Raw genomic sequence first — 22,157 nt, 5'->3', positions numbered from 1 at the left:
CCGGACTCTGCTCCATCGCAAGAGCTGACGCTAGCTCAGATTCCCATGATGGTCATTTTAACTGCGGACGAGGACCCTGTGCAGCAAGTAGTCTTGGAACCCTCGGTCACAGAATTGGATGATCGCGAGCCTTGTGCCTCGAATGGAATGCTAAGCTTGACATCACTGCTGACTGTGGGTGAACTGATCGGTGTTCCCCTCCCGGAGACCCCTGTTGATAACTGTATTCTGATCGAGGCAACATCTTTTTCCTCCCTGGCGGTTACATTGCGGACTTGGTGGAAACAATCCTGGAATTATACGTTGGTGAGGGAGACTTTTCGTTCGGAAAAGGTTCTCAAAGACTTACTATATTTGCATCGTTTCGGACTGAAGTTTTCTGAACTCTTTTCGAACTTTGACTCTCCTGTTGATGTGGTGTTTCGACCGGAAGGGGTTCGCACGTTAGATCGGAAGGGCCAAGGCCTAAGACTGATTGACTGGATTTGATATTGTGGCCTTATTAGATGAGGGATTTGCTATCGATGTCTTTACGGGAGGTTGGGCGGTGTTTTACAACTTCCCCTGATTTGTTTTTTTGTTTTTTTGAGTTTTCTGTATAGTATCTTGCTACCGCTGTAGGGGTTGTTTGTTTCTGGCGGGGGAGGGGGAGGGGGGACCGGGAGCCCATTTGGAAATGCCCTCCTCCATTTTCTACTTTTAGAATTAGTTAGATGGGGCGACAGGCACACTGCTAGTTGGGGTCAGGCGGAAGCCATAGGCAGGGCTGCAGGGTGGGGGGGGGGGGTTCTGTTGTATTGTCTTTGTTTTTGTCTCTATGTTAACATCCTGTCCATATCCTGATAATGGGTGCCTTCCTGATGGGTTATCTGCTTGGTGGGTAGACGGGTCCTGGGGGTGGTACCATCTGTATGGATTTCAACAATGTTTTGCTTTTTCACTGCTGCATACGAGTCGCGGTCATAGTTTTGTCCACTGCTTTACTGTACTACACTCTCCTGCCACTCAAAATTGCCCTGCTCATGATAATCCTGTTCTTATGGGTGGTGGGCCAGTGAACAGTGTCGATTGGATTGGACTTATATTTGTCGTATTTCATGCGGCTGCGCGCCAGTATTATCTCCTGACTCCATTTCTGCCCTGGGGGAAATCCGTCTAATTTGCCACACATGTGTATATTTGTTGTTGTTTATTCCGTAATGTAAGGCACCTGTCGTTGTTTTTTTTCTTGTTTTTTCAATTAATAAAAAGATTTATAAAAAAAAAACATAATATTGGTACATGGGTAGAAGAGAGCCATTTCCTTGCTAATGTTAGGTTATCCAGGCTACCTGATGACATATGGGTGGATTTGGACGCTGAAGGAAAACCAATAGGCCACTGTGGGCTTGACCAATGGGAAATCACCAGGGAAAACATTTTTCATATAGACTTTTATAAAAAAAAAATAATAAGATCTGTATGTAGGTGGTGTTTCTTGCACTGTTTAAAGACGCAGACACTGAAGGTTCTCTGTACCTTGAATTTAATAGGGCAGTCATCACTCTGCTTCCAAAACCCAGGAAGATCCCTTTCTACTGCTCAACCTACCGCCCAGTCTCCCTGTTGAACACACGTGTTAAAGTCCTCAATATGGGACTGTCTAATGATCCCACATCTTACACACTCCTCACAGGCTCCTCAGCAGACCCCACTGACCTCAAGAATTTCAGACCGATCTCCCTCCTCCCTTATCCAGCCAAAGTCATGGAAAAAGGCGTCAACAGCCAACTCGCGGCCTTCATAGACGAAAACAACACCCTCGACTCCTCATAATCAGGCTTCATGAAATATCACAGCACCAAAACCACACTTCTCGCGGCAACAGACGACATCCGGGCATTCCTTGACAGAGGACAGACTGTGGCCCTCATCCTCCTAGACCTCTCCACAGCCTTCGACACTGTCTCTATCCGCACCCTAGCCTGTAGACTCCACAACGTGGGAATCCGGAAAAAAGGCCCTCGATTGGATCCTCTCTTTCCTCTCTGGCAGAACAAAATGAGTCAGAATCCCTCCATTTCTCTCAGAGCGGACCCCAACCACCTTTGGAGACCCACAAGGATTTTCCATCAATCCGACCCTGTTCAACATCTACATAGCCCCGCTAGCATTCATCGTCAGAGCACATGGACTCAACATCACATCGTACGCAGACGACACCCAACTCATCCTCTCCCTATCCAACAAACCCAACATCACCAAACGCAACTTTCAAGACGGAATGGAGGCCATTGCCAGATGGATGAAGAACAGCTGCCTAACACTCAACACAGACAAAACCGAGGTACTCATCATGGGCCCACACCCAGACGCCTGGAACAACACCTGGTGGCCCCCTACTCTCGGGGACCACGCATGCAAGCTCGGTATCATCCTGGACTCAGAACTCAAAATGGACCGCCAGGTCAACGCCATCACCTCCTCCTGCTACCACACCCACCATCTACTCCGAAAGACCTTCAACCGGATCCACACCGAACACAGAAAACCGTCACACATGCCCTCATCAGTAGCAGACTGGACTACGGCAACACACTCTAGGCCGGGATCAACAAGAACCTCACTGAAAACTCCGGAACGCTGCCGCTAGACTAGTCCTCAACCTACTGCACCACTGCCACATCAGCCAACACCTAAGGACCCTACACTGGCTCCCCGTCTAGAAGACAATTACCTTCAAGCTCCTCACCCATGCACACAAGGCCCTCCATAACACCAGACCCGCCAACCTTAACCACCGCCTCACGCTCCACGCTCCCCAGCGTTGACTCCGCTCGGCCCAGCTCTCCCTCGCGACAATACCCCAGATCAAGAAAACCAGAACAGGAGGAAGCTCCTTTTGCCCTTCGCGGCCGAGGCATGGAAGTCCCTCCCTCTGCACCTTCGGCAGACTACATCGCTCCCTGACTTCCTAAAGGACCTCAAGACCTGGCTCTTCGATAGAACTCAGTGTCCCTCCAGGATCAGCGGACTCTCCCTACCCATCTTCCCTCAGCACTTTGAGACCAGTTGCGGGTTGGTAGCCTGTGCTTTAAAAATCTATTGATTGATTTATTGACAGGCTTTGTTCAAGGATGCTCCTCGAGTGACAATCTGGGGACCTTTTCCCTTACATGGAAGAGGTGTGGCGCCGCGGCCAGGGCGACTGACACTGGAATCTGGGGACCACGGTTCGATCCCCGGCTCCGGCGGCAGGTTAGCCCAGCACCATGTGACTCTGGGCAATAGCTCGCTTAATCTTCCCGACGGCCCCCAGCGCCTAGAGACCCTTACGGGTGATTGTGCGCTTTACAAATGTGGACTTTACTTTACTTTACATTGTAGCAAGTCCAGAATGAGGTGGGCCTGAACACTGCCTTCTCATTAGCCACAGAAAAGGCATTTAACAGCGTAAATTCGTGGAAATTGTTTAGAACAGTGGTTCTTAACCTGTGGTCGGAGGTCCCCTTGAGGTCTGCAAAGCCTACTCTGGGGGTCCGCAACAGTTTTACAAAATGTTATAATATTAAAATTATTAAATTATGTCCAAATAAAGAAGCAAATTTGAAAATGTGAGAATTTTGTCTACATTCGATTTTGACTTAAAATATTTCAACATTTGAAGATGTATTTTTTATACACTTGTTTTTGTATTTTTTTGTATTGTTTTGAGGTTCAAGGTTCAAATCATAGACATTGTTTAGGCCAGGGGTCACTTGCTTCCAATAATCGCTCAGTGGGGGTCCCTAAATTCCAGTAGTGACCAGTAGCGGCTGGCAGCGAATGAGGGTGGAGGCGTGGTGGGGCGGAGCACAAAATATATAATTACTTCTTCTGCCGTCAGCGTCTCTCCTCCGCTTCTGCAGTGGGTCCCGGAACCGAGAAGCACACAGGCTCCCCATAGCCAATCACAACGCTACAATGCAGGGTTGTGATTGGCTCACTTAAGCCTACCACAATGCTGCAATGCAGCATTGTGATTGGTCTGAGTGCCATGGACCGGTGCTCAGATGGAGACTGGGGGCCCCACGAGGCTGTGTAATGCAGCCTGGGGGGAGCATGCAAAGTGTACACGACTGTTTGGCCAGCCAAGCAGTCAGTCCACTTGGGTGTGCCAACCAATCCTCCCCTTGTGCCTCCAGCCCCACCCCACCCTAACCCAGCCCAAGAACTTCGAAGAAAAAAAAAACCTAACCCTCCCCCGAATCTGCGAGAAAAAAAAAGATAACTTTGTTATTATCATTTTATTTTTCCTGCTCAAGAGTAGTGGGGCGACGCTCCTCCGCCTTAGTGGAGGAGCTGCCACCCTAGTAGTGATTCACTATGGACCCACACAAGTGAAAAGGTTAAGAACTGCTGGGTTAGGACATTGGCTCTGGCAGGAATAAGCCTCTCGCTTATATGAGCTGGTGGTTGTATGGGAACCGAATGGCCATGAACTAATTGTAGAGGGGTTTTGTTGAATGAGTGTTGTATTAAACTAGGGACTAGACAGGGATGTTGTATCCCTGTCGCTACTTTTATTGGCATTGGAGCCAATGGCTGTGGCTATTTAAAAGGATCAGGGGGCATGGCAATGCCTGTCCAGAAGCTATTCCTCTATATCAACACTGTATTCCTTTGCTTGTCCAATCGGACTCCTCTATCTCAGTCTTGATGTCCATCATTGATCGTTTTTCTTTTTCTCATGTTGCATGGTCGATTGGAGTAAAAGTGAGATGCTGCCACTCGCCATATATACCGAGAGGTACTCTATAGGAGAATATCCATTTGATGGTCCTGAAGATTCTCGATACCTGGAAATTCTCGTCAGTCCTCATCCTGCGTAGGGTGACATCCAACGATGGTCCTCTTTTGACAATTTGCTCTGTGGGGGGAATGAATGTGGCCCACCAGACCATAAAACAGACCCACAAATAGACAAATGCAACCAACATACAGACCTGTAAGGCCAGCCCTTCTGGCAGTGCCAGTTTGCCACATAGGTCAGTCGCCCCTGCCCAGGGCACAAGTCCTAAAAAAAGAAGTGGGGGACGCTGACGTCAGAACAGGAAGTGACGTCTCGAAAGGTGGCTTACACCACCAGACTCATTGCCTCCCCTCGCTCACCCCTTAGATGCGATTGCATCAGAGAAGCCAACGCGTGAGCAGCGTTCTGAATGGGCTCCGATCTCGCCCCAGAGAGGCCAAAGAGTGAATGTGTGGCTCCATTTGCTCCAGTTATTGAGCTCCCGCTAAAATAAGTGGGGGGACGCCGTCCACCCGCGTGGTACCCCGACTCGAGCCCTGCCACACATGTACACTTACTACATGGCTCATGGACTTGAGTCTTCTGCTGAGGTGCTCCAACCCGAGGCCCATGTCCCTGCTTGGCCAGGGAAAGAAAAACACCTTGCTTTAGCACCGTGGTGATGTTTTACTTTCTGTTTAATTACCTCGGGATACAAATATCTTGAAGTAATTAAATCAAAATAGCAAAAATGTCAAGGGTCAACGTCAATACCAAAGGGAGGACAAATAAATAATACGCGTATTGAAAAGAAGTTAAGGGAGGGTCGTCTGGGATGTCCCCTCATTAAAATACAAAAAATAAAACAAGTTCGATTGACGGGTGTCTCCCAGTCATAGCTTAATTGAGCAGGTGGGACTCACTGGCACTCATTTTTGGGGACCTGCGCTTTTTTTCATCACTAACTAGCCTTTGATTAGGGGCAAGACAGAGAAAAAAACAAACGGGTGAAAGAAGGAGAAGGAGAAAGGTGGAAAAACAGCGACAAAGTGAGAAAGCATGGATGCCCCAACTTTCAATAGCGCCAGTCGTGAGCTCCTGAACAACACTTTGGCCCTGGCAATTATTATTTTGGAAATTAAACATTGCCCCCCATAAATAACATAATAAAGTAATAGAATGCACGAAAAATACTTATAGGTGGCACACCGCTGCCATCTACAGGTAAAAACTAAATTAACATTGGATGATGGTGATATAGTTCATGCAACGTTATGTTTCAAAATTGAGACTCAAAACGAATTACTGCGACATTCCATGTTTGCATGATGACGCTTCCCTGTGGAGGAATACCAAATTTAGGTTGGGGGGCGGGTATCCGTTCTTGGGGCACTTGTTCTGCAGCGGGTATTGCATGCATCCACGACCTGGTTGCGACCCTATATCCTTTAAGACCAGGGCCGGTCCTAGGATTTGCGAGGCCCTGGGCTAAAATGGAACGTGCGAGGCCCCCTCTCATTTAGATAAGTGGCCCCTTGCAAGGAGACCATTCAGAGACACTGTGGGGGGCCCATTGTCCAGCATTTTTGCGCCCCCACAGTTTTAACTTTTACTCCACAAGCATTTCTCACACCTTCAGTCCGATAGGTGTGAGAATTGATTGTGGTCTAAAAGTTAAAACTGTGGGGGCGCCAAAATGCTGGACAATGGGCCCCCCACAGTGTCTTTGAATGGTCTCCTTGCAATTGAAGGGAGCATCTTCCTCCCCTATGCCTCCAGACAGACACCATCCCTGAGAGGCCTGGGGAGGGGGCCCCCTCCAATGGACCTTAATTGCAGGCGACACCTTTTTTTAAATAGATCGCCAGGGAAACAACAGGACACACCACCAGTGCTGGGCCCCATGCTGGTGGGCTGAGTGCGAGGCCCTGTGCAGCCGCCCACGCTGCCCATGCCTAGCGCCGGCCCTGTTTAAGACCATGCAACTCAAATATAACATAAGGCCTATCAGAACTGGAGACGCCTTAGAAGTCTCCACAGTCTAAAGTTGTCTTGCTGCTTCCGCTAAATAGCCCGCCTCTCCTCCGTTATCTGGAATATCTCACCAGCTGGGGTCAGTTTAGGGCTCCGATGTTCGGTCAATGATGATCAATGCTCTAGTTCTCTGCCCCAAAGATATTGCACTCAGACAGCTCTGGAAAGAGGTCCCTCGCGAGACCTGCATCTCGGCCATCACGTGAGATTGAAGGTTCGCTTTATTTGGTGTTCTCCGTGGATGGCACTACTTGCAGCTGCGCGTGAACCACATTCATTTGAATCTTACTTCCAATTGCTGTCTATTTCATCAGGAGGGCGTGGAGTGTTGGGGGAGTCTACATATTCTTGGTCATGTCACAGTGGTACAAGAACAAATGAAATCCGCCCATGGGCAAAGCTTTCCCCTCACTGAGTCCATGGTGCTATCGCGTGACTTGTCAGGGAGCGGAGGGATGACTACACATTGATTGGCTGGTTTTCCAAAGTAGTGCGCCACTGCTAAAGATGTGTGCTCTGAGGAAATAGAGGCCTGTGATGCCACCCCTAAGGGATGACTGGTACAGACAGGGGTCTGGTGATTATGGCTGGCCATGAATTTGCAATTTATATGATCAATTCCCAACTTACTACCTATATTGTGGGAAATCTGGGATACATTTCGTTCCACGAATTTGTGGTGAGACACTGGGACGCAAGTGCAGTGTTTACTGTTTGGTCACCCTGGGGCCAACTGATAGTAAAGCCAGTCACTGGGCACAAGAGGGTTGACCGGACATGTGCAGTGGAGCGTTCTGTGGTGGTCTGTACTCTTTTGGTGACGGCTCCCATATATCCTGTTATTCTCATGGCTGCATCTAGCCCCTAGGAGGCTGGAATTATGCTTCTTGGTTGCACTGCTGTGCCGAAGGAGCCTTCAGCTGGTCCTTATGCCAAAAATAGATCTACATGCTAGCTGCATGGGGAGAGGAGTTGGCCTAGCGGCTAGGGTGGTCGACTTTGAATCTGGGAAACTGGGTTTGAGTCTCGGCAATGACGCTGAACATCCTGTGATACTGGGCAAATCACTTAATCTCCCCCTGCCTAACAAAACAAAACAAATAATGAATGTGTCCTCTTGTAATGCAACTGGTGCTATGTAAAGCGCTCAGATACCCGATTCGGGTCAAGTTCACGCTACATAAAAGTCTGTAAAATAAAAATAAATAAATATTGCTTATTTGGTGTGCAGATTGCACTTGGGGTGTGTTTTAGTAGTGTGCAGTGTTCCTGATGGTACTTGGTTATGCTTTGCCATTGTTTCCCTTCATGGTGATACATAAGGAATTAAACAAGCATCTACAATGCAATAGGTCTCGGATTTGCGCGAGTTTGAGCTATTGGCATTGTAAATGACAATGCCTTTTATCAATACCAATAGCTTAAACTCTCGCGAAGGCGAGGCCTATTGCATTCCAAACACTTGAAGGCATCACCAAGTTTCCCCCTCCTGTCTCCCATGGCCACTGAAGAGCTTCCCGTTCGCTACGAGTTAAATAAACAAGCCTGTGGTCACAATTGTGCAGGAGATGCCCTCCTGCAGTAAGAGAAACTCATTAAAGAAAATAGTACTCACAGACGAAAGAAGACGTACCGTGTAACAACCGAAGTAAAAGGGCTAGTGTTCATGGGAGGTTACAAATGAAAGCAAGGCGGTATTAAGGAGGGACTAACAAGCCTAATAACAAATCAGAAGCATTTAAGAAGGACAATGACACAAGCCAATGACAAATATCCTCGGAGAGTGGGCGGGGGATTAAGTACATACTTGTAAAACAACAAAAGACACTCTTTTGTTGTTTTACAATATTTAACAGGGGGACCAAGAGTGTCCTTTTCCCTCTCTCTCAATTTGTTATTACTGATTAAGTACATACGCCAATACAGCATGGCTTTCAGAGCAGCTCATGCGCTGCCCTGGCTTGACCTAAAAAATAACGAAGGCTCCAGTAGAAGTTGTTGGGATGCAAATAAGCATCTGCGATGCACATATTCATCAATAAACTTCCACTTTCCAGTGCGAACTATAAGATTTAATATATAGAAACTAATATTCAATTGTTACAGTGTCTTTTTAAGAGGAAAGAATGTGCATCATTTCAAATTCGTTTTCTTGGTAGACGTGGCACAAAAACAGCTCTGGGTGTTGATGAAAGGGAGCGAGCCATCCTGTGGGAAATGGAATATTTAAGTTTATGTGGCAATCATTCCATCAAAAGGTTTTGTCCCTGGGTCAGTCTGTCTTAAGAAGATGTGCAGGTAAATTGGCCTAGAGTTACCCCAGAATTTTCACCCAACAGGCCAGTGCCAGTAACATGCCAATAAGGCAGGGACAACGTCCATCACACATCTCTTCTAGAGACGCCAAGCAGCCTGGTGTGGTAAATAAATATCTTAGTTTGATTAGAGACTCATCCACCCCTACATGGTTGTGCGGAAGATGCACCTGGCAGTTGACCCTGATAAAATGCCATCCAAGGGTCAGGGAGATTGGGGAGGGGGGACATAGGAATTTTTGTGTTCAAGAGAGATACCGAAGACTACCCAAGAGTCAATGGGGGCTACGGGGGGAGAGGTCATGGTTTTCATTACTGCTCAGCTGCAGCTGATTTGGATATGAAACAAGATGAAGACTTTTCATAATAACAGGTCTACTCCACCAAGATGATATGGTCATTGTCAGCGTAATTGTAGCAAGAGAGGTTGAATGTTTTCATACTTCTCTAGAAGTAGGGAAAGGCAAATATTAAAGAGCAAGGGGTGATTTTCTAACCTTGAGTGACAACGACCCACTTATTATATGAATGAATGAATGACCAACTTGTAAAGCGCAAACAATTGCACAAATGCACCAATGCGCTAGAGCAGTACCACTATCAGAGAGATGGAAGTATCAACCCTCTAAGGAAAGTTAAAGGGCAAAGAGCTAGGTCTTTCAAGATTTAGGGAAGGAGAGGTGTGACTCAAGGCAGGAAATCGATATACGGAGGGTGTTCCAGAATTTAGAAGCCGCCACAGCAAAGGCTCTTACTACCCATCTTGCCCTCCTAAACATGGGAACAACCAGCCTATTTTGATTGGTAGAACGCAGCTGTCTAACAGGGCCATAACGTTGGAGGAGGTGTTTGATTCCTTCTGGATCAGAGTTATGAAGCGCCCTATGAATAAGGCATAGGGCCTTAACAGAATTCATTTCTCAGCTGGAAGCCAATGCAATTTCCAAATGGCAGCAGAAATTGAGTGAAATTTGGGATGATCCAAAATAAGTCGCCCTGCAGCATTCTGGACAAGTTGCTGCCTAAAAATGGATGCCCTCTTAATGTCCTGGTAGAATGTATTACAGTAATCCATCCTGGACAGAATCAGGGCAACGACTGCTTGTTTTCGTGCAGAGAGAGAGAGAAGCAGGGAGGTCTTCCTCATGGTCCTTATAACCCAGAAACAGTATGAGACAGTCTTATTAACCTGGAGATTAAAAGACATCTTGTTGTCAACTATGACAGAGATTCTTTGCTGAGGCAGCAGGGCATGGACATGGTCCAAGCATTCCTGGCCACCATGAGTGGGTCCATATAGTTTGTTGGCTGCCAAAGACCAGAATCTCACGTTTGTCCCCATTGAGTCGAAAGTAGTTGTTTACTAACCAAGAAGATAAAGCCTGCATGCAGTTGTTGAAATTGGTCGTTGATGCCTCTATGTCCTTTGTCATAGACATGATTATTTGTGTATAGTGGAGAAGTGTGGCTCAATGGTTAGAGCGGCAGACCCTGATGCAGAAGTCTAGCCCGGGACCAGGGTTCAATTCCCCGCCTCGGCGGGTCTTGGGCTCAAAAATTCAACGGACCTGATAATTCTCGCCTCGGTGCCTATTCCAATCATGGAGTCCCACTCTGTAACTCTGGGCAATAGCTTGCTTAATCTCCACATCGGCCCCCACAACGCTAAGGATGCCTGGCCTCCACCTTGGGGGTGCCCAGGAGTGGACACCTCAAAGGGAAAGCCAGGATGGGTTCCCCAGTGGTATTCGTACAAGTGCCTTGAGACCCTTGCGGGTGAGTAGTGCGCTATAGAAGTATCAATTTACATTTACATTACATTTATCATAAGCATAGGATAATGCCTCCAACCCGAAGGATCTAATCAGCTTGGCCAGCGGAGAAACATATTTATCAAATAGAGTGGGACTCAGGAAGGAGCCCTGCGGAACTCCACAGAAGGTAGGTAAGGGATCAGAATACAAATGGTCCATCTTTTCTTTATGTGACCTATCTATCAGGATTGAGGACAGGACCTTCAAGGTCTGATACCCTGATTTCCTGAAGGCGGTCAATCAGCCTTGTTGGGGAGATGGTATTCAGCAGAATCAGTAACGAGGTCTGCCCGGCATCTACCTGGAGGCGTATGTGGTTAAATGCAGCTATTAATGCAGTCTCAGAACCATGGCCACTCCTAAATCCATATTGAGAGGAATCGAGCAGGTGCTGTTGTTCCAAGAAGGTACTCAATTGGGCATTTGGATATGTCTCCAAGATCTTAGTGGGAACAGGTAGCAAGGAAATAGGGCACAGTTTTTGGGTTCAGGTGAATCCAGGTTGTTATTCTTAGGTAGAGGCTTAACAACCACTGTTTTCCGCTGGGGGAGAGCAAAAAGGAGGAAGCTTGTCACTTCAGACCCTTTCTGTGAGGTAGGTCTTCATCAGTCAGGCACGGCTGGTGGATTTTGAAAGTGGTAGGGCATACATTTACAACCCAAGTATGAAATGATAAAGCACAGTAAGCAAGCTCAAACAGAGAAAGGGGGCTGTGGGAGTAAAGGGGCTGGGCATGCTCCTAGATTTCACCATCTTTATGTAGCACACACTCCACCTGCAGATATTGGATTGCTTTACATGAGCACCAGTTACATTACATAAGATTACATTTATTTTGTTGGCACTGCGAGTTTGCCCAGAATCACAGGCTGTTGAGCTAATGCCGAGGCTCAGAACTTGGGTCTCCAGTTCCAAACTCACCAGCTCTAATTGAAATGCCACATCCTCTCCCCTAGATCTGATCTCAGTGCCTTGGATACCTACCATGGTAACTGGTCTTGCATGATGTAGCCTCCTTAATGTGGAAGGAAACTGACACATGCCTTTTAGTTTACTAATAGAATTGTCATTAGGACAGGGCAGGAATGTTTATCAGTTCACTTTAAAAACTGTCACTTTTAATAAAGACTAATTCACAGACGTAATTCAATGCACCAAGGTGACACGCATAGGGGTGTTCTAAGGTGACACGCATCTGGGTGTTCGAGAAATATACTTTTTTTCATTTCCAAGTCACTATATCTGGAATCAATCTTGGCATCCCTGTTTGACCAAATTGTGTGATCTTGGACAAATACTGTATTTCATCAGATCTCCTCTTTGTTATGGCACAGGTGAGACTACCAGGGCTGGTGTGCAGTCAGTCACATATCAGACACCCTTATGACCGGCTCTGCCCCAAAATCGCCAGTCTGACTATCTGAATGATATGGATGAAACGGTTCATAAAGGCCTTAAATGGACCGAAGGGCATTACTGGCTGTTGGGGATTCGCAATAATGGCTGCTCTGCTTACGCCCTTCCCCAAACAACTCGTTCCATTGTCCAGGCCCATCACTAAACTCGTAAAATAACATCTATGTTAATACCACCACACACATAATTGCTGACTGTTCAGGCCTAGCAGATTCAACTGGTTCCAACTTTTTTCTTTTACCTAGGTGCTCCTAGGTTTTATATTTTTTTGCATTTTTACATAGCACAGATCAACCCAAAAGTACCGGAGTGATTTACAGGAGCACCAGCTACATTTAGATAAAGTAACATTCATTTTGTAGACACAGGGAGATTAAATGTTTTGCCTACAATCACAGGTGTTTGCGCCAATGTTGAGACTCCGAATTACTTAAGTCACAGATATAATCTATTGTAATAAGGTGACATGCATTTACAGAAGTACACTTTTTTGAATTTTCAAGTCATCCTATCTGGAATCAATCCTGGCTTTGTTTGCCCAAATTACGTGACCCCAGGCAAATACTGTATATTATCAGTCCTCCACTTTGTTTGGAATGCATAGGTGAGGCCAGCGGGGCTGGTGTGCAGACAGGCAAGTACCAGGCACCCTTATACATGACTCTGCCCCAACATCGTCAGCCCGTTGATGAACCAATGGCTCAAAAAGGCATTACTGTGGCCGAGGGGCATTAAAGGCTGCTGGAACATGAGCAATAACGGCCTCTCTGCTATGTACGCCCTTCCCCCAACACCCTGTCCAACTGTCTAGGCCCACTACTAAACCTGAAAGATAACATCTATGTAAACACCACAACACACCGACTGTTTCTTATCACATATGGCATATGCCTTTTAGATTTATAATGTTATTGTCATCACGGAGGGACCAGAAAGTTTCTCAGTTCACGTTAAAAAAATGCACTTTTAATACACAGATAAGATCCAATTAGTAAAGTGACACGAATCTGCAGGTCAAAGAAATGCAAAGTTTTTAATTTTTAAGACACCTTATCTGGGATCAATCCCAGCATCCCTGTCTGACCAAATTGTGTGATCCTAGACAAACACAGTATTCCATCAGACCTCCTTCTTTGTTGGTTATTGCTAGGTAAGGCCAACAGGGCTGGTTTACAGACTGTCGAGGCACCCTTATGACTGAGCACCAACACTGCCAGCCTGACTATTTCCAGAGTGTGGATGAACCATTGTAATATACACAGAAATCTTGCATGTTGGGAGATGGTTCTTCACTTACTTTGAAGATAACATATATTCCCACAGTAATTTACTTACGTTGACTCATTGCTCCCCCTGCCATCAATCTCCGATCTCTGTCCATTACTAAATGGTAAATGCCTAGGGCCTCATTTACGAGAAGTGGCGCATCGCTGCGTGAAAGCAGTGATGCGCCACTTCTCAGTGCGCCCTCCTTGCGACACCAATGATGGGTCATATTTACAATATGACACATCATGTCGCAAGGGAGGACAGATACGCAACTCCAGCAATGTTTCTTTCACATGGGGCAAGCCCCATGTGAAAGGGCCTGCATCACCCTTACGCTTGCCATGAGGTAGGCGTAAGGTTTTGACGCATTGGCGTCCCAGAAGTGGCACAGCAAAATCTCATAGATTTCGCTGCACCACTCCTACAACCCTTTCTTGCGGGGGTACGCCCACCCTGCATACATTATACCTGGCGCAGGTATAATGTAGCACAGGGGTTTACGAAGTGACGCATCTACCTAGATGCGTCACTTCTTAAATATGGCGCAACATGGCAAATTTTTTATGCCACTGATGCGTCACAAAAAGTGGCGTACTGGTGGTGCAAAAGTGACGCAGGGGCTCATAAATAAGCACCCTAGTTACTCCGTGGAAGGGGCACAGAAGTCCACTAGTGTAATTGCTGTCCTCAGGACCACAGCTGGTTCCTTCTGTCTCTTCGGCCTCTGCTGCACCAAGAGTCAAGATAAGGAGCACTCAGAATGAACAGGCTACAATGATTTATTTTCAAAGTGAAACCAAATGCAGTACTATACACGTGCTAATGCTATGAGAACAGCCATCTGCACCCCTCTTACAGCCTGTCTCTTTGTAATGATCAACAAATTGTTGCCACCCACTACCTCCTTTTCCTCATCTGCCTGCCCCACCCACAGCCCTTGAAGTACATGGAGTTTTGCTGACTACTCTCAGAGCCACTGTTTATGCACCCCAAAAGCACCCGGATTAATTGCATTCTGATTCAACACTCCCTCTCATATGATGTCACTGGTGTAGCTTGTGCCTGCAGGTCAAGAACACCTCGCCCGTTTGGCACTTGCGCAGTACGACATCTCCAAAGTTCATTACAGTTCACCCAAGAGAATCGACACACTGTCTCGGAGCAGTAATTTCCTTTCAGCTGCTCTGTGTTTTTTACCCTGTTTTTTCCTCTCCCCCAAGGGTGGCAGGGCAACACCCATGAACCCATTAATACCAGTCACCCCGTGAACCATGCTTCTATTGTAAACCAATAACTTCCATGGGCACTCGTCAGGAGGCCACTGCAGCTTGTCCCACCCATTGCTTCTGCCAGCACTGCCAATGACAGTACCAAACCAACTATTAACCATCACACTCCTACAACTGTGACAGCTCAGACTATTCCAACACCCCCACATCTATAAACTACCTTGGGCAGCAGGTATTAATAATTTGTAATGCATATTACGTTAATAGCTGTGCTCCTCTCTAAATTAGATAAACAATACCACCATGTGGCATATTGTCTTAAGTGTGGGTGTGGACAATTAGGTGCCGGCCCTGAGAACCGGAAACCACAGACTCAAATTAAGCACTGGTCTTGATCCAGTAAAGGACTCTGCCCTGTATTCCAGTCTTGATCAGCCTCTAGAGCAGTAGCAATGGGTCAACCTTATCAAGTCCAAAGCTTGCTCTAGAAGCTAGGCGGCTAACTCATTGCAATGGGCAATATTCTGGAGGTCACCCCAAGTTGCGATTAATGCTGGTTTTGTGTCTCTTCCTGGTTGGATGGCAGTCTGTGTATCGGAGAGGAGGTTGTTGTGATTGAGGAAATGAGAGATTTGAAGTCTGTTTTTTTCACTGACTTTCCCAAAGAATTGCCATTTGCTATTTACCTTTAGTTTGCGGGGCCCAGTCCTTGTCTCGTAGGAATTTGTTTATAGTAAGTAATTTTAGTTTATTGAGGATCTCTCCATTTGAGAGGGATCAATTCATTGCTTTGGCTTGGATGAGAGCAGACAGCACTAGGAGGATGTTTCTGAAAATGCTTGGGGAGGTATGAGTGAGTCAGTCAGGGATTGGCGATAGATTTTATTAGTTAAGCAGTGTGTCTTATAGCGAGTACGCTGAATGTGAAGAGGTTTGGATGGTGTTTTGTGTATGCATGAAGGGCGTGTCAAGGATTGCTCTTGATTGAACGTAGGACAGTAGGCTGTGAGGTCTTTCATTGAAGTGGTCAGCTAGCGAGATGTGGACCTCATGGGAGAATTTACCATGGATTGAGAATTGTCTTGGTTACGGAATTGGAGATGTTTGAAAGAAGTCCTTAGTTTGGTTTGGGGCATCCGAGATGCGCCGTGAATGTTGCAAACTCTTAGCTTTGTTGATGGCAGCTTTATTTATTTTAAACTGTCTCTATCATTTGTTATGCTAATGGTGAAAGTTCTACTCCATTATCTTTCTGTGGTTTTTTTGGTTGATTGTTTTGTAGTTTTCTAACTGGATTTGGCAAGCCCACCTTCTGAAGGTGTTCTTGGTTTCATGAAGCTTTGAGGGAACCACTAGCAAAACTGAACGATAGTTATCATTTGGTCCAGTATTTCCTCTTACTGAGATCAGTTCATTGGAGGCTATGCCTGCATCAATATTATGGCCTGCAGTGTGAGAAGGCCCAGTGACTAGACTAGGTCAAGCACTTCAGTCTTCGATATGAGCAAAGAGGCATAATGCAGTTTCAAACCAAGGCTTAAGTGAATGGGTTTTGATGGCCAATGATAATGTATGTGATGGAATCTAGCTAGGGTGGTGTCTGCAAAACCCCTGTTGAGAGGAAGTGGTAGTAGATGAATAGAATGGTGATGGAGAAGGTTGGAGTGGCATAGCATTGGAACAGTAGATATTCACACTTCGGTGGAGGTTAATTTATGATGATAACGATGTAGGTAAACTCACCATCACTCCTTTGCCCATTTTCTTACTTTGGCAATGTTTGTAAAGTTTAGGCATTCATTAGGAGTGGTCCATTGAAAACTGGAGGGGCATCATTGCCCCACAAAATGTCGTTGATGATGAGGACGTCCCTTTGGAGTCTGATAGTTGGCGATATATGCAGATTATGTTCTTGTTTTAGGTGCTTGGATGAATTACAGTGCAGGAAAAGTAGTTTTTGCACAATCGCAGGTTAGTGCATTAGTTGGTGAGTAGGGTAATTCTGAGGAATCCTCCATCACCTGCGGCTGTGTGAGTTAATGTAAGTGCATTCTAGGGATTCCCCTTTCTGAAGCGTCTCTTTGCTAGGGAACAGTCAGCTTTGGTGGTCACTGCTCTGGCAGTCATTCTGACTGAGGTGATACATGATTGAATGGGCAGAGAGCTGTAATTGATTGCTTAGGAAGTTGCAGTGGATTCACAGGCTATTAAGACCAGTGCTGGAGTGACTTGTGGCTGGGGATGGTTGTTCACACCTGCGATGTCCTGGCAATTGTTCTGTCTCATTAAGACAGAAGAGCATATAATATGAGTTACATCTCTAGTGCACAGGCAGCAGGAAGGAAGTAAGTTGGTTTGTTTGTATCTGGGGAGGTGGTATCATGGTTTGTTGGTTAGTTGTCGCTTGTTTGGGTGAACATTATTGTTCCAGTGGTTTTTCAGGCCAGTAAGGCTGCAGAGTCCAGGGGCAAGATGAAATAGTGAGTTTATCAAGCTGATCTAGAGCATCAATGGTTAAGCTAAATGGACAACTCGGATATTTTTGAGGACGCTAGATTGAGGTTACCAAATGTTCAGATAGGTTCTGGGGTAGGAAGTGGAGTATATAAGAGAGTGATGGATGGAATACTTGAGTTTATATCAGCCGCTGGTAACTATTCGGGCCACATCCGCATCCATTGCTTTTTTATACACCCTTCCACCTCAGTTTGAAACCAGCATATTCAAATGTGACTTGACCTTGTGTCAATAGAAACAGTTCAGCCCTAACTGCCAGGCCAGGTCTTCCACAAACCGGAACATAAGCAACCCAAGACCAGTTTTGCCGTTATTATGGCTCATCAGTCTGGTATTGTTTGGTTCCCTGAGACCGAAGTTGGTCGAAACCGGCCTGGGTTTGCTGGTAGTCCCTTCTTTGGGAGGGATGACCTGCATGGCAGTCCAGGAAGGACTGTCCCATCAGGAGCAGGGTTGGTTCTGGTTTACATAAGGCAGGCCTTTGTCCAGAGTGGCACGCTGGGCAAAAAACAAATGGACTGGAATGCGGCACAAGAGGTTGTCAGTGGCTGAGATGAATTCAATCATGTTATCCACCGCCTTGTTGGTGTTGTAGTAGGGACTGGAGCAGTGGAGTGAGGGGACCAGGACTGAGGCTAAATAATTAGGAGTACTACGGGGTCCATCTGTACAAGAAGACGCTGGCCTGTGCCATAAAAGCCTGACACCACAGTACTAAGACCAAGTATGCTATACAAGAGTGGGGAAGACAGAGCCTGGAATAACCCACAGACCCCAAGGTAGTAGATTTATGTGATCATCTCAGAAGCAGAGAGGCACACTGTGGCATAACGCACCAACACCAGCTTATTGGATCTATGAGGTCCACCCTGAAGGAGAGCCACAGCCTGGGGGAATAAGCACTTGAACTACAGTAGTAAGTTTGTGTGGGCCACTCAAAAGTGAAGGAGGTGCAGTCCATCAAGATACAGCAGCTTGTATGGCATAGAATACACCAGTGCATAATATGTGTTTTCAACCCCCAAATGAACATACATGATGAATATGTATGGGTGATTGAAATTGTAATGTTGCAAGATACTTATTTCACATGTTTCACCAGCCTTAGCTAATCCTAAAGAGCTCACATTGAATAGGATTCTTTCTGGACAGAGAATAAAACAAAGTAGATATTGCTATGAGTTTAGTCAGAACAATGCGTTTAAACAACCAAATATTTGGCTGAAGTATTAGAATATTTAATTATATTCTCTTTGCCCACTGCCAGTGAAATACATAGCCTTTAGCCAAAACCTTTGGAAAATAATGTTGTAAAATGACCCCCAGATGGTCACATTTTTCAACAGAGGCTCTCCCTGCTCCTGTGAGTTGAGGCCAATGGGTCTGTTTGCTCCAATGCAAGGCTGCCTCCGGTCTTGTGCCCGATCGCATTGTGAAGCTAATTTCCATGGATGGCAGGCTTGTAGTCTTAATCTCTTAGGCTTTGTAGGCTTTACCATAGCAGAGGCACCGGGATAGCCAATCACTGCTTCCAGTTTGGGACTCCACTCTCTGATATCCATTCAAATCTTATTGCACAAGCCATAAACACAAACTGCAACACATTACTCTTCTGTAGAAAGACCTCATCGCTTCCTTAATTTTTGAGTCATCAAGGAGCTTTCTGGTTATACAGAGTGTCTTTGTTCACTTGAAACATTATTTTGTGCACATTATTAAGGGCCGAGCTTCCCCGGTCACCATGAAATCTGCCTGGAGGATGTTGGAATCTACTTTGGTCTCTTGGAAAGGCTGCTGTCCACCAGCAAAAACAGAGAAGCGGCCAGGCTCCAGCACCCACTGGTCCGTCCACACAGCCCGCTGCTTGTAGGTCACCTCAAAGATGGCAGTCACCGAGCGGCCAGCAGCAATCAGGATGCGACTAGTGCCAACTAGCTGCCACCGAGGGACAGGAATGGAAGCCTCTGCCCATAGTAGGTATAGCTGGACCACCTGCATTGGGGAGAGGAAGACAATGATAAAGAACATTTTGATTCCGTAGTGTGACCCAGCTGCAAAGAACCCCTCTGAGGCAATTGTCGTACTACGGCAGAGTGACTGTGATGTCAATATTCTGTGGTATGAGTAAGGAAGACTATTCGATGACTAAGCGCATTGAGGGAGCGAGAATTCAACTGCTAAAAAAACTCGGGAAACCAAGGGTTTCACGAGTGCGGTTTTCTTTAAGTTCACGTGAATCACGTGAGCAAACAAGCACGCGCATTCACGGCCACACAGCACATCAAAGGGCTTCGCCCAGCGTGCGCTCTGCGGCTTCTCCTCCCCTAACACGCTATCTCAGCTCTCCTGCCCCCGGCCGCACAGCACATCAAAGGGCTTCGCCCAGCGTGCGCTCTGCAGCTTCTCCTCCCCTCCGGCCATTTGCCACACTCCTTGATTTTCTGCCTCCGACCCCAGCACTTCTGGGCTCGTCCAGGCAGTGAGGGAATGGAATAAAAACAAGCACTGGCGTTGCCAATAGGTCTCGCATTAGGAAAGTTTATGTCATTTACAATACCAATAGGTTAAACTTTCCTAATGCGAGACCTATTGGCAACGCCAGTGCTTGTTTATAACAGAAAGGCAACTGATATCACAATTCCACCACAATGAACATGACAGCTTACAGAGTGTACCACAATGTCTCCAAATACCTGATATCTCACTTATAAAAAGTTCAAAATGCTAAGGCAAAAATTCATCATGGCCAAATAGGACACATTACAATGCATGCATTTACAATGTGTGCCCTTACAACACATTACTTTAGGGAAGGCGTTGTAATGGATTTTGCGTTGTAAAAAGTGCTTTGTAATGGCACACGTAACACGTGCTTGTACACAATGTCTCCCTTCATGGCCTACATAAGTTAGAGGCAATGCTAACCCAGCACTTGCCAAGTTCTAAGGTGAGTGGCTTTCTAATCATTGTGCATACTGCTTGACATTGTCCATTCACCTGCACCACTTTTTTTACTTAAACATTTTAAACTGTGCCAACTCTTCTGGCCGTGCTGCCTTCGACACTTATCTAATCTCCAAAACTGAGGAAGACAAAGCGCTCAGGGAAACAACTTCGAGGCTCTTTTTAAAATGTCCTCACATTATACATCAGGGAAACATAGCACTTGCTCTTTTAGGAACCACTTACGGGCTCTTTCATTCAGATCTAAAGATTCCTGACTGTTGGTAGTTCACTCCGGCTCTGAAGTTCATACAAAACTTTCCTCTTTGCCATGGAACTGCTTTATGTATTTTATTAAGTGCAGGCTTGTTGTGACAAGTTGCTACATTGTGGGTGGGCTTCACATGACGGATCAGCTGGTAGATTGCAACTGAAGGCTCTAGAGGTTCTTGTTACACCTTGTGGTATAAACTTACAAGGAGAAATAGCGCAATGTGCTATCTATAAATAACAAATCGAATTCTAGATTGGCGATTATGAAAAATGTGTTTGTTTTTCACCGAGGGGGTTCGGAGTGACATAAAATAGACAACAAGAGTGAAGCTCGCATTTTCTGTAATGTCTGTCGGAAAAACATCCACTTTATTCACAATTGCCCATCTACTATTTTATGCTGTATATGGATTCAAAATCCATCCACTATTGTAAAGAGGCTTTTTAAAGTCTGCTGTTTTAAACATAGAAATAAACATGAAGGATTGAGTACCGTTATGCCACGCGATGGCGCTAGCCTAAATAACAGCATTATGAGCAGCCTGTTCTGTAGAATGAGTGGGGCCTATATTTATAATAGTTTGGATTGTGATTGGCTGGGTAGCTTATCAGGTGATGTAGGTGATGTATTAATACTGTCAAAATGCTTAACGCAGGCTACTGAATAATGTCGCTCCCCTTGTGGAAGACTATCAGTGGAGTAGAAATGTGCTCTAACGGCCAGAGTGGCTGCCTCTGAAGTGTTGGCTCATGGTTTAACTCCCCGGCGTCACCTCAGCATCATGTGACTCTGGGCAATAGCTCACTTAATCCCCCCCCGACAGCCCTCAGCACCCTGAAACCCTTAGGGGTGATTAGTTTGCGCTTTACAAATACTGGATTTATTTATTTAATGTGAAATGATCTACTGAATATCACACCACACCCTATTAAAACCAACCATATCTCACAAAGACACTCTATGAACCTAGCAGTTGTTGAATGTGTTATTCTGCATTATTTGTGTGAAACTAATCTTCAAACGTCCATTCATCCGTTAAGAACTCCTGTAAGTGACTTCAGATCTACTTATTTCTATTTGTCAGATGGAACATTTCCTACAAGTTGTGCCCTTGCACGCAAGTTGAGGGGTTTGCCTCGCCCAGTTTCCCTGACGGTTGTGAGGAACAGGATGAGCGGATACTTGGTTGCGGTGTGATAACATTTAGAGAAGGATGGCGATCTTCTTACCTCATCACTGTCGCGTTTCCCAGAATTCTCCACCTCCACAGAAATGCTTAAATGGCTACAAATGGGTAGGGACGTGGTGGAAAGTACCAGGTTACTGTAATGGAAAGTGGTGTAGGAGAGTCCATAACCAAATGGATACAGTGGTGGATGATCGCCATAGTAACGGTACGTCCGTCCCTCCATAGTGTAGTTTTCCATCGCTGGCACCTAGAAATTGTAGAAGAGTCAAAACTGTAAAGTTTATTTTGTAGTTACTTTTATATATCCTTCATACCACTGATGAGTTGTTGAGGCACATTTTCCGACAGGTACGCATATGGATGAAGGAGTGTCTGTCACACGGCTTACATGGAGGGGTTTGATGTC

General features: G+C 46.0%; 1 protein-coding gene across 2 annotated transcripts in view; it reads right to left on the bottom strand.

Annotated features, from left to right (window-relative positions):
• Nucleotides 1-18,392: 18,392 nt before the first annotated feature.
• The window catches only part of LOC144823038 (uncharacterized), a 203,833-nt gene continuing 200,068 nt past the window's right edge, over nt 18,393-22,157 (bottom strand). For both annotated transcript variants that reach the window (XM_078681181.1, XM_078681182.1), the window contains exons 14-15: nt 21,792-21,998; nt 18,393-19,337 (exon numbers count right to left, since the gene is read on the bottom strand). In XM_078681181.1, coding sequence (XP_078537307.1) covers nt 19,044-19,337; nt 21,792-21,998 — 501 coding nt within the window. In that variant the 3' untranslated portion in view covers nt 18,393-19,043. The remainder of the gene's footprint in view (nt 19,338-21,791; nt 21,999-22,157) is intronic.

Source organism: Lissotriton helveticus, chromosome 3_1 (genome assembly GCF_964261635.1).
Source record: "Lissotriton helveticus chromosome 3_1, aLisHel1.1, whole genome shotgun sequence".
In the NCBI taxonomy this organism is placed as follows: domain Eukaryota; kingdom Metazoa; phylum Chordata; class Amphibia; order Caudata; family Salamandridae; genus Lissotriton; species Lissotriton helveticus.
This window is presented reverse-complemented; position numbering and strand designations above follow the sequence as displayed.